A 12,587-nucleotide genomic window follows, 5' to 3' on the forward strand; every position below is an offset into this window, starting at 1 on the left:
TGCGGATTGTGTTGCCCTTATATTGACAGAGAGGTGATTTTCTCTTGCTGGATTTAACTAAACTCCAGAGATTTTGGTCCGTGACACTGGTTTGGATATGTTTGTGCTATAACAGATCTTGGAAAGGGTTGTGAAGAAAAGAGAAGGAGTAATTCTCTCATGTTCACTCAAGGAGATGGCTAACAGAACAGGAAGCATGGGGAAAGTGATCTTACTTTTGAAGAATCTCTCTGCTTTCTGGTGGTGTGGAAGCTCTCCCATGTAGGTTATTTAAAAAAAACACACACACACACACACAGGAGAGAATATAGGATTATTGCACATTTACTGTATGCAAATAAAGAGATATACAAAGCAAAGTACAATGACATAATGCATTGAACAGTAAAAATGTATGAGAGAGAGATAGAGAGAAAAAAAGAAGAAGCTGAGGAGCACACAGGCACAGTAGACATTAACTCCATAGACTCACAGCAGCTTTCTGCATAATAAATAAACCGATATCACTGTCATCTGAAGTTTAGTAAAATGTGCTTATTCAGTGCTAAATTTACGTGTTACATATCTCCCTCATCATTTTATGACACAGACACATAAATCACTGATTAGACATTAAACATGTGAACTTTTCTCCATCTACACAATTTTCAGTTAGGATCCAGGACCTTGAATTGATTTTGCTTTTCATTCTTTCACTTTTCTTTTTAATATTATTGATCACTTGTAATGTAGGTGATCTACAGTATTAAACATACTGAGTTGGCTGCTGCACATTTTGCCACTTGTTAAGCCAGAGTGAGGGGATTACTAACATGTACAATACACCTACAGTTACCACAAGTCAGGACATATTAAGCTTGCTCTGATAAGTTCAATATTATTATAGTAATAGGTAGAGTGTTACATATCTGTGATCTTCAAAATATTTGGAAAAAAAAACGTTATTAACTGTGTATAATTAGAAAATAATAAGCATTTAGTGAACTGGGATCTGTATCCTATGGCTTGTCTTTGAGATTGACAATGGTGTTTTTTTAAGGTTTGGGTTGGAATAGCTTTGAAGAAGAGGAGGGGCATGTCAGTTTTCGTGAAGCAGGAAGTTCTTGATGGGTTGTGGCAGTGGTAATGATGGTATGTTGTTTAGACGGCTTTTGCCCATTGCTCTACGGATCCTGATCCGACACAGGTGCGTCAGCCTACGAGGGATTCCTGAAAGGAGAAAAAGGGGAGATCTCCTCAGCAGCTGCAACAGCACAACAAGCTACAGATAAATGAAGATGGTTAAAATGAACAGTACTATTTCACTCAATTAAATATGGACTTTTAAAAAATAATTTCTTTGACATTTATGCTGTGAGTCATGTCAGATCTTTAGCTTTTTTTAGTCTCAGCTGTCAAAAACAATGAGAAATAATGATTGTGTAATTCTAAATGTCTCTATAATAAGTTTAAACAGCTGAGAGACAGATTTATTATTAACAAATTCCCTGAAACCAAACTATAAACGGGAAAAAACAATGCTGTAAGCAATGCTGTCTTTCTTTGAACAATTACTGCAGATGTGCCATAGGCCTTTTTTTCACAGAGATATTTTGACTTGTTATAGTAAGAAAAGGACAAATGTTACTAATAATATCAATAATGTCTCTGTTCTATTCAAGCGACCCAGTGGGCAATCTGTGTGACTGTGAACCCTAACCACTCACTCACTATTCCCTGTACACTCTGTTTATTCTATTTTATACACCTGTCATCATTGACAGGTATAAAGGCAAACTGTAGTTTCACAAATGCACTACAGTGAGGCTAGAAACCCTAACCCTGGCAGAATTAAGGGACGCTGAGCCGATCCCGTCCCTGGCAACAGGAAAGAAATGGATGGCTTAGAACAGTAGGCAAAATCTGCACTCCACCATGGTGACCTCGTAGGCCAAGTCCAACATGGAAGAAGTGGCTTAGGGCTTGGCGGAAAACAACCTTGCTGGAACAAGAGCAGCACTAGAGCTTCGGAAGTTGATCATGGCCGAAGTCCGCCGACAGAAGGAGTGCCAAGGCTGTGTTGCAAGCTAAACAGAGCCAACAGATGAGATGGGAGAATGTAGAAAAATGGGAGATCAGCTGGAAGGACGTGTGGAAGATGGAGTCAAGCAGGATAAGTTTCCTCATTCAAACAAAATACGACGTCCTTCCTACCTCTGAAAATCTTAATGAATGGGCGAAGATCCATCATGCCCCCTGCAATTAACACCAGCTTCACTTTGACACATCTTCACCAGCTGTAAAGTGAGCTTCTCCTAATGTTGGTATACCTGGAGACAAAATCACTCCAGGTACTCAAGTGCCTAGCAGCAACTCTGGAAAGCAGGAGGACAACCAACGATGCCCACAAGAACCAACCCAGTTACTCCAATTGCCTTTATTCAGGAAGGGGTAGGTCAACTCTCAGCACACTGTCTACTTTGTGGCGCTCACAGTCCTTCGGGAGGACGCTTTGCAGGAAGCCTTCAAACGAAAGAAACTGCAACATAGCAAGCCTTCATTGGAGGAAGAACAGCAGGGCTGGAAAGCAAACATCTGCCTTGTACAAGTTGGCTATGGGGCTTCGTGGTGACATCAACTATAAGATTAATGAGGGACCTGGGGATCAGTGGACAAGCCCTAACCCAGGCCATGAAGGAAACATCAGTGGAGGCAGAGCGCTGTAGCCAGTGGCTCTGGTTGAAGAGGAAAGATTCCAGCTGGTCTCCCGAATAAACCAGAGAGGTAGATGCAGGGGTGGTTATGGGACACCAGAATGCACAACTAAGCATACTGTAGACATTGTGGAGTCATCACCCAGTAAGCAAAACGTTGGTGACAGTAGGAGCCCACCTGACAACCCCAATGACATGTCTGCCCAGACTTTTTCAGCATTGGACTGGAGTAGTGCAGGTCAGTGCTTAAACCTTCCATCAATACTAGGAGGATGGGAGTTTAAGAGGTGGCACTTTAGATTTTAACATTGCATTCTGTGTGTTTGAAAACATCTATAAAATGCAACACATGGCAGAAAGTCCAAAACATGGACACTACTTTTTTCAGTCCACTGAATAAATTTACACCCAGAATTTAGACACCAGGACTCATAGGGACCAACCAATTACATTGAAAAACAAGGTAACTTGTCTACAGTGCCTCCCATGCTCAAACTTTTTACTACTCTATATTTAAAAAGATTGCACATATCTATTTAGAATTCTTTACTGCAATACAATTTTTCCTAGTGCCTGCTGGGATTTCTCCTGAATAACCACCAAATGCCTCTGGCTCTGTATAAAAGCCTTCCTTCAACAATCACTGGTTAGAAACATATCAGTCCTCACTGGCATCGACACATTCACAGATTTTTCCCCTCCTGTATATTTACTCACTCCTCGCCTCCAGGAAGACCCTGAGTGCCTCTGGATCCACCTTCCTCCGGTTAGGAGCCTCAAGCTCTGATTCCCAGGGCACGAGGGCCGGGTTAGCCCCGTGGTCCAGCAGCAGGCGGATGAATCCCACCTCACATCCATGTCGCAGAACTGCATCCAGCAGGCAGGAGGCCAGGCCGCGGGTCAGAGCTTCGTGGCAAACTGGTCCCGTGTAGTTGAAGTCAGGCTGAGCACCAGCCTGGAGCAGCACCCGAAAGCAGTGGAGGTGGTGATAGGCAGCACTGATGTAGAGAGGACACACCACTAATGTGTTGAGAGTGCGGGCACTTAAGAGGAGCCGGGGACCCAGCTGGTGGTCCATGTCAACATCAGCTTTGAACCTGGACAGAGGCAACCACAGTTACCATTAAACTTTATTTTAATTATGGAGACATTAAAGGAAATTGTAGAGGTTGATAGCAGAAAAAATTATCTTAGTGTAATAATACATCAGAGGGCATTTTAAGGATGATGACACAGTGTGCAACAAAAAATCCGGAGTCTATAAATTGTGATTTAGAAAAATGTGGTAAGCTCATATAAAAATATAATTCAAGATGATATGCTCATGACAGTTTTTAGTATTACTGTCTTTTCAGATTGTTTTTGTTTACTGTCCCATGTGGGCAGCTGTTGCTGACTGATGAGACTGGAAAGATTTGTTTTTTGCAAAAAGATAAAAGAAGCTTCTTTTTTTTTAAACTGCAGCCTGAAGCAGTGGAAAACATTACCACACACATCTAGCAGTAAACCAAAATGCTGACCCCTCAATCAAAACAAACTGCATTGACATAAAATAAAAATTTCTCTAAACTAAAAAAGTGTGGAAGCTGAAGATGTGTGGGAGGAGACAGAGAGGCAGATGGAAACAAGAAAAACTAGACAGGCTTGATCTCATACCAACCTTTTACCCTCCAGTATCATCAGTTAGTATTTTTTATCTTAGAGGTGTATTACAGTCCAAACATTCAATCATTGATAAAAACCATCATGATCCACAAGAGCAGGCCAGCACCGAGAGGCTCAGAAAAAAGAGCTTCTACTCTCAGGCCACTTGGATCCTAAATGAGGTCACTGCCAAAGATTTCTTTTTGTTTATCATTGAGAGAATTACAGTTCCACTTCAATTAGCAGAAATGTAATCCTCAATTACTGATATGCCTTTTAAAGCTAATACTCATAGGTCAATGGCCAAAAGAAAAACAAATCATAGTCTGTTACAATATACAGCAAATATCTTACAAACAAAAGAGTAGGAAAAAGTTATAAAAATCTGATTTTTAAGACTTACTGACATTTACATGTGACCACATTTGTTTTTGTGTTCATACTGTGGCTGCCACTAATGGTTATTTTCATTATCGATTCATCTGTTGATTATTTTCTCAATAATAGTTTGGTGAAAGATATAGTGGAAAAAAATGCCATGTACAATTTCTCGAAGCCCACAGCGATGTCTTCAGTGTGCCTGTTTTTATACTCAGTTAACTGTGATACATGACAAAGAAAAGATCAAATTCTTACATTTAAGACCCTGAAACCAGAAACTTGAAAAATGACTGAGACAATTAATCAATAATCAAAATGGTTTCTTGCTGCTTAATCTTCTATCAGTTGACTAGTTCACTTATCAACTAATCATTGCAGCTCTTATCCACTCAGTGCACACTGACACATATATGATGCTTATACAGCTACAGATCACCAGCCCAACACAGGCAGGTATTATTCTGGTCTTCTCCTAACCTTACCTAATGAGCTCCTGCAGTACGTCCAGCCGTCCCACCCGTGCAGCGTGGTACAGCGGGGTACTACGGTGGTGGCGGCTTCCATTGGGGTCAGCTCCGGCTTCAAGGAGGATCCGGACACATTCCAGGTGACCGTTAACCACAGCTACGTAGAGAGCCGTTTGGCCTTTTACATCAACTAGGTCCACCTCGGCTCCCTGGGCGATCAGATAGGCAACGCAGGGAGCGTGCCCTGCTGTGGCTGCAATCCGCAGAGGGGTGCAGGGCAGACAGCCGCAGCACCACACAGACTTCTCATTGATACGCCTGACACCAAAGGAGAGAAAGGAGTGGTTATAAGTTGAAGACTTAGCGATGCTTGAAGGATGTTTACATGTATGTACAGTCCATTTTCACTGGAAAAAAGATTTGTAGCCACACAAATGCCTGAAAAAACAATAATCTTAATCAAAGCCTTAAAAATATCATCACTGTGCGGTCAACAGAAACTAAATATTTACCACAATTACCTGCTAAATTATACTGCCTTCAACACTACTGCCTCAGCCAAGTTGGCAGGGACGGAGCAAACCCAACAGGGTAAAAGCTATTTTATTGAAATAACAGCATGTTGTAAACCATGTGGAGTGGAGATGAACTGGTTTAAGCCAGTAATAATGGGTTTGCTGGGTGTGGACACTGGGAGTAAGTATGACTGCCGCATACAACCACTGCGGGATTGGGGTTACATGTAAGATGACCACTGTGAGGTGGTCCTTTGTGTGTCTCTCATGGGTTGCTCCAGACTCACTCTACCAGTATTTCTATGGAAACAGCATGCAACATAACTCCAGTGTGAAGAGTTTGTGAGCATGATTTCTGCTCTGGCCACTGATTTATAGTCCAGAAGCACCCACTGATCCTGTAAGGTGATGAAGAGAACACCCAGCATATGGCCTCTGATATGAAGTGTAAGAATGTTTTGCGGTAGAGATTTTTAAGGACATATTTCTGTCTCTCTCAAGCTGTCACTCACGGACACACACGAGACTATGGTCAATTTTGGGGACATTCCATAGGCTTACACTCATTTCTTGGAGACTTACCCTAACCATCACCACTACTTCTCTAACCCTAACCTAAGCCTGAACTTATCCACAGATCCAAAAATCAGCTGGACACGGCTTTTGTCGCCAATTGGACAAGCCATCCCCAATTAACTGGTCCTGCTTCTGAAATCCAAAAGTAGCCTATGACACACACACACACACACACACACACACACAGCGCACACACACACACACACAGCGCGCACACACACACACACACACACACACACACACAGCACAAAAACCACAAACCCACACATGGAGAACATTCTCTGGACAAAAGCTGACAGCTCTGCAGGACAGCAGGAATTGTTTTTGTGTGTTAGCATTTATTGCTACTAATCTAATTAAGTATGAAAATATTTGTGTTGTTTTTTTGTTGTGTTGTTGGACACATTCAGTAATCTAAGAAAATGTACAGCAAAGACATTGAAACATTTTCTACCTTTTCTCTCTCTGTCTGTGTTCACTCTCTGCTTACAACTCTAACCCTTCACCATGCTTCTTTATTCTTTCCCCAGTAAAGCACCTTGTAACTTTGTTCACAAAAGTGCTTCACCGTTTATTACTTTATATTCTCATTTTTACTCTCCCTTACTGTTTGAAGCTGTCTTCCTGCAGCAGGTTCCTCAGGGTGTCCAGATCTCCGACGTAGGCCGCATTGTGGAGCCGCATGTCATCCTGCTCCAGAGGCTTGTCACAGAACTGCTCCTGCAGCCATTCCTTTAAGTTTCGGCCTGAAGAGGACACATGCAGATTTAGGAGGCTGAACTATCAAATTTGGTCTTCTGTGGTCTTACTTTATGATTTGTTGCCAACAAAAGAGGAAATTTGCTGTAGAAAGCAATTTGACTTCATTAAAAAGGAGTTTACACTGTACATGCTGTCCTAGTTAATGCTTCTTATCAGATTTTCAATAGACTGCATAATCAAAATACCAAAAAGGCCATTATGAATTCATTGGAGGATTGGTGGATCACACTTTTTTTTCTTGCTGCACCATTTTCTTACATAACTGTGCCAGAGTCCCCTCTGAGTGTGGGAAGACACATCATTTATTTACTGATTGACAGGACGTGCACACAGTAACCAGACCACCTGTCTAATATTATGCAATTTAATACAAAACTACTGTACAAGCCATCACCTATAAACTTACCACAGAGGTGATTCAAGCCCTGGCTGGCACAGTCTATTCACAAATTTAACACAAGCTTCTTAAATGTCATTGAGCTTCCTAAATGTACTTATAAATTAAACAATTGTGTTAAATTGTGTATGTGTTCTGTTATTATATCCATTAGAGCTGCAATACTTAGTCCATTAAACAATTAGTTGGTCAGCTATTCCGATAATTGCTTTAAAACATTTTGAGCCATTTTCTAAAGAAAAACGCTAAATTCTCTGGTTCCAGCTTCTTAAAATATGAATATTTCCTGGTTTCTAAAGTCCTCAATGACAATAAATGGAATATCTTTGGGTTGTGGATGTTGGGGAAACCAAAATAAGACATTTTATGTTGCAATTTTGGCTTTAGGAAATGCTCACTGACAGTTTATCACCATTTTAAAAATCGACATATACGGCTTATTGATTGGCTGCAGCCCTAATTTCTCTCTCTTGTAGTCGTATCTATTTAAACAGCTCTTATTTATGGTCATTATGTTGATCAAATCCATTAGCAGGGGTAAACATCTGTAATAATGAAGCCACAGATGTTGTCATGAAGCTACAGGCCACACCTTATTACGCAGGAATCATCCCTAATCAACACATCTGTAATATTTGTGATGGACGGCTGTCTGGATTTGAGTTTTATGCCCCCTCTCCCCCACCCTCTCTCTCTCTCTCTTACACACACACACACACACACACACACACACACACACACACACATTCAGGGACTGGTCTTGCAGGATAAAGGCTGCTGAGCAGGACTGATGAATCATCGTTGCACACAGCTGATTCAGACATGGTTACCTGCAGCAGTGGCACTGGGCAGATCAGAAACAGTGATGAGCGGTGGGACACTGTTACCAGGCGGGTCGTCAACATCAGCCTCTGGACCCTCGGCCATGCTCCTGAAATGTCACACCCTCCAAAAAAAAACCAACCCTCAAACTATAAGTGCTTTGATTTTAAAAGCGGTGGAGTTGCCACAGACACTGACTCCCCGACACCACGACGATCTGAATCAGACAGGAGGCATCAAAATAAACAAAGTTGACAGTGTGGATGACGGTGTCTGCTCAGCCCACTGCGTTACTTCCTGGCTCTGCTCAGCTGGACCCATTTAAAGGGGAAATGTCGCTTTTATAACAAGAGACACAGTGAAGTCTGTGGCAGCAATGAAGGAAACACGACTTCCTCTATGACTACAAACCATTTTAACATATTATAAAAATGAGAAATGAGTGCAAAACAAACAAACAAGCTAAATAATGACTTAAAATAAGGCCTGATATTCTACTTTGCGTTGTTATTGTGTTTTATCTCTTAAAGGTGAGGTTTTTAAGATAAGCCCATAGTGGGTTTCTATCTCATTTGCACGTTTTATTTTTAATTAACTATTTTTATCTGCCTTTTATTTTACAAATGTGCAAATAAACCATTAATATCAACAATAATAATTATAATAAAACAGTTTTTGCCAAAGATAGTCTTAATTGTTAAAAGTAAATGTTTTCTTATGATAAAATACTGTGTAAAACTAAGCTTTAGCCAAAGTAGCTCCTTAAGAAAATGTAGAACAGTCACAAAACTTAGATATTTTTTAATGATTACCTTATTTTCATTTTTTTATTGTGGAATTGTGTAATTTGTCTTTCCTGACCATGAAGGTCTACATGTTTCAAACAGTCTCCACAATTTAAAGTTTATTATGTTCCAAAGTTGGCAATTTGTGCTGTAGCAAGCATAAAAATAGCAAGAAATAATAATAATAATAAACTTTATTTATATAGCACTTTGCTTAACAATGTTACAAAGTGCTTTACAGAGCAAATAAAACCAAATAAGGGAGATAAAAGTAAGGCAATGAGGAGCACAGAGTACAGAGATAAAGACAGAGGTACATAAGAAAAGTTCATGATGTACAAAATGCTACAGAAACAGAAACATACAGGTAAGAAAATATGAACTGTAACTACCCAAGACATCAGTATTCCACACATATCATTGCTCATCATTGTCACAGTCTCTGTATCATCATCATCATCATCATCATCATGATCAGTATTCATGGCTCAAATGGAGTCCAGAGGGAATTTCTGTACCTTTTATTTATTATCCTGAAATAATTCCCATTCAAATATATTGTGTCTAAAAATGTTGGAATCAGCCTATAAAATACCCAACATGTTATTTTCTATTTTTTCAAATGCACAGTGCAATTACCTCTAGACTGCTGCAACACCCAAATTCCCCAGAAAAATATAGATTTCAGTGTCCTTCTGGATAATCCTTAATAGAATATTGTGGTAGCTATGTAATAATAACATACAGTAGGAGAATATAGGTCATTATAAGTGGAAAACTGATAAACCTAGACATGATTCTGGTGTGGGAATATTATATAAAATTGGAGCAAGTTGTACTCAAAACTGTCCAAAATGTCCCCACTATAAAGAGTCTTATGTTTATTTGTGGAAATGTTGAGGCCACATTCTGGATTGTCATTATAAAAGGTCAGAGAGCAGTGAAAAGAGACTTGTGATCCAAAGAAAAAGACATTTGGACTTTATACTGCGGAGCCATGTTTACTCCGAGAGAAGACATTCTGTTTATCTGCTGGCAGCGGCGCAGGCTCTCCGGATAAACACAAAAACCAATATCTAAAAATGTTGTGTCAAGCGTCTTTGTGTCTTATCTGCGGCCAGTAATATTCGGGTGTGTAACACACACCAGAGGCATGCATGCTGCCTGATGACAGATGAACCATGACACCCTGAGCCTCGCTGGTGCTCTAAAAATAAACGGACAGGTCAACAGTGCAGTGTGTATGTGCTATAAGTGGACAGGTTGCTTACAGCCTTTAAGCTCTGTGGACATGAGGATTATTTCATGGTGGAAAAGGAGATTCAGTGTGTCAATACAACAGATGCCACTTCAATTAATAAATAGAGAAGAATAAAGCACAGCAGTGACTCGAAAAACATGTTTTTAAGGTCTGCAGTATGACTCAAAATGACAGTAAGCATACAGCCAGATCCAGACCCAATAAGAGTTGGAAAAAGACAATTCAGTCCAATGAATGTAGCAATATAATTTAATGATGATGATTTAATTAATCCGGTCATGCTGCGAGAGATTAAAAGAGTCCACAAGGACACACACACAGACACACACACACAAAACAGACCTGCTGAGAAAAAAGAGAATTAATGACAGACATTAAACAGTGAACATGCATCATTAAAAAAAAAAAAAAAAAAAAAAAGCCAAAAAAGCTATTGGCAGTCACTCTTAAGTAAAATCTGTCTCCAAGTCACGGCCATGCTGCAGATTTGAGAGAGAGTGAAAGAGAGTGAGGGGAGAGAGAGGTTATCGGACCGCTCCAACCTGCATTATATCCAGACAAAGTGGAGTTTAAATGTCAAGATTAAAGTCAGGTTCAAGATTAGAGGATTAGTGGGTTACTGCAGACCATAGAAAGTGAAAGTGAAAGGTGAAGTCACTCATTAGCAGCATTGTGAAACTCAAAGGACAAAATTAAACTCTTTTTTTTTGTTAAATAGTAAAGAGGCAGCCATGTTTTTAAGTCAATTCTTCAAATGTAGATGGACAATGGAGCCCTCCTTTCCGTGCACTCTGCTGTAGTCGTTTTTGTTTTTTTAATCCACCTGTTGAGACAGAGGCCGGCGTCCTTTGCTGGAAGCAGGTGTTCACGCCTTCTGCAAAGGAGGCCTTTTAGCTAAATCTCTGACTTGCATCATGAATGCTCTGTCCAAAATCTTGCTTAATAGCAGTTAAAATGGGCTTTCTAATGTGTTTTGTGTGCGTGTGTTGCAGCTGTTTTGTGGTTTGCCAGAGAAAAGTTGCTCCTAATGTTACTTGAGGGTTTTGAAAAGAATATTAAATGTTTCTTTTCTGTCAGGCTTCAACATAAAACAAGAGAGTGTGACTCAGCCAGAGGAGATTACACAATGACTTTACACAAGCTTGTCAAAATCACAAACCATTTATCATTTTGTTCATACTGTAACACAACTGTGATCCATAACTCTAATTTAATTGCCATTAAATAATTGTTTGGGTCACATTTTACCCATTTTGACATGTAACAGCTGTCAAACTCCCCCTTTTTTTGTTAAATTAGTAGTTATTAGTTTTAATAAGATAGTAGTTATGAGGATTTCTGTTTATGATGTAGCAGTGAAGACTAATGGCTCTAATGGTTATACAACAAACCCCACAGCTCCATAAAGTTGTTGTCATTTTCGGTTTCAATAAAATACATTTAAATCAAATTATATTTTCATGTTTAGGTAAAATAGGACATGATATTGTGTGATAGTAGGTGTTTTTTCTCCAAAAATGAGTGGTGTAAAACCTAAAAATACTCTCTCTGCTCTCTGAAACACGAATCAAGGTTTAATCACACATTTACTGATCAGTTATATTGGCTATCAGTGTATTATAAACAGATCTGTGGTTCAAAATTTGGTGTAGACACTTAAAATTATTTAAAATTGACCAGGAACATACTGCAAGTAAGTAAGGGTTAATTGACACTTAAAAGTTGCTGATCTGCTTTGACCCTTAAAAAAAAACAAAAAACAAAAAAACAAGACAAGGAGACAAACATTTATTGCAATGTAACCATTTATTTCACTCCACTACAAAATTATAGATTATTTGAACTATGATACAATCTCCACATATACATAATGTACAGTTTAAAGTGAAACTGAGGATATGATACAAATAGTTTACAGTGTAAATAATCCTGTCATATAAGACATGAACACTCAGGTCCTCACGTTCCAGGAGTTTTTTTTGCTTGTAAGACTTTTAAATGTAGATTTTTTTCCATAGGTTACTGTTCACATTTATATTTTATGGACTGGATAATAATACTGATATAAAATCACACTAAATGATATTAAGTGAATCGCTCTCACATGGATAACATAAACGTGGCTATTTCCCACTAAAGCAATGAAGTGTTTCTTTTTTTAAAAGATGAAATCAGCATCATTTACTTTACTTTTCTTCTTTCTAGCCGTTGATGGCCATGAAATACACAACATCTGCCAATCAGAAGCTGTAAATTTATACAATTTCCAGCTGTGTTTGTTTCG

The 12,587-nt window shown here is 39.4% G+C and overlaps 1 protein-coding gene across 1 annotated transcript; it reads right to left on the minus strand.

The window, feature by feature from the left end:
• Positions 1 to 309: 309 nt before the first annotated feature.
• asb1 (ankyrin repeat and SOCS box containing 1) lies at positions 310 to 8,521 on the minus strand. Its single transcript, XM_053329013.1, has 5 exons — positions 8,266 to 8,521; positions 6,884 to 7,022; positions 5,201 to 5,503; positions 3,411 to 3,790; positions 310 to 1,209 (listed from the first exon to the last, which is right to left on the minus strand). The coding sequence occupies exons 1-5, from the start codon at positions 8,360 to 8,362 to the stop codon at positions 1,079 to 1,081; spliced, it is 1,050 nt and encodes a 349-aa protein (XP_053184988.1). The 5' UTR covers positions 8,363 to 8,521; the 3' UTR covers positions 310 to 1,078.
• Between the last annotated feature and the right edge of the window lie 4,066 nt (positions 8,522 to 12,587).

Source organism: Scomber japonicus, chromosome 11, assembly GCF_027409825.1.
Source record: "Scomber japonicus isolate fScoJap1 chromosome 11, fScoJap1.pri, whole genome shotgun sequence".
Lineage (NCBI taxonomy): Eukaryota > Metazoa > Chordata > Actinopteri > Scombriformes > Scombridae > Scomber > Scomber japonicus.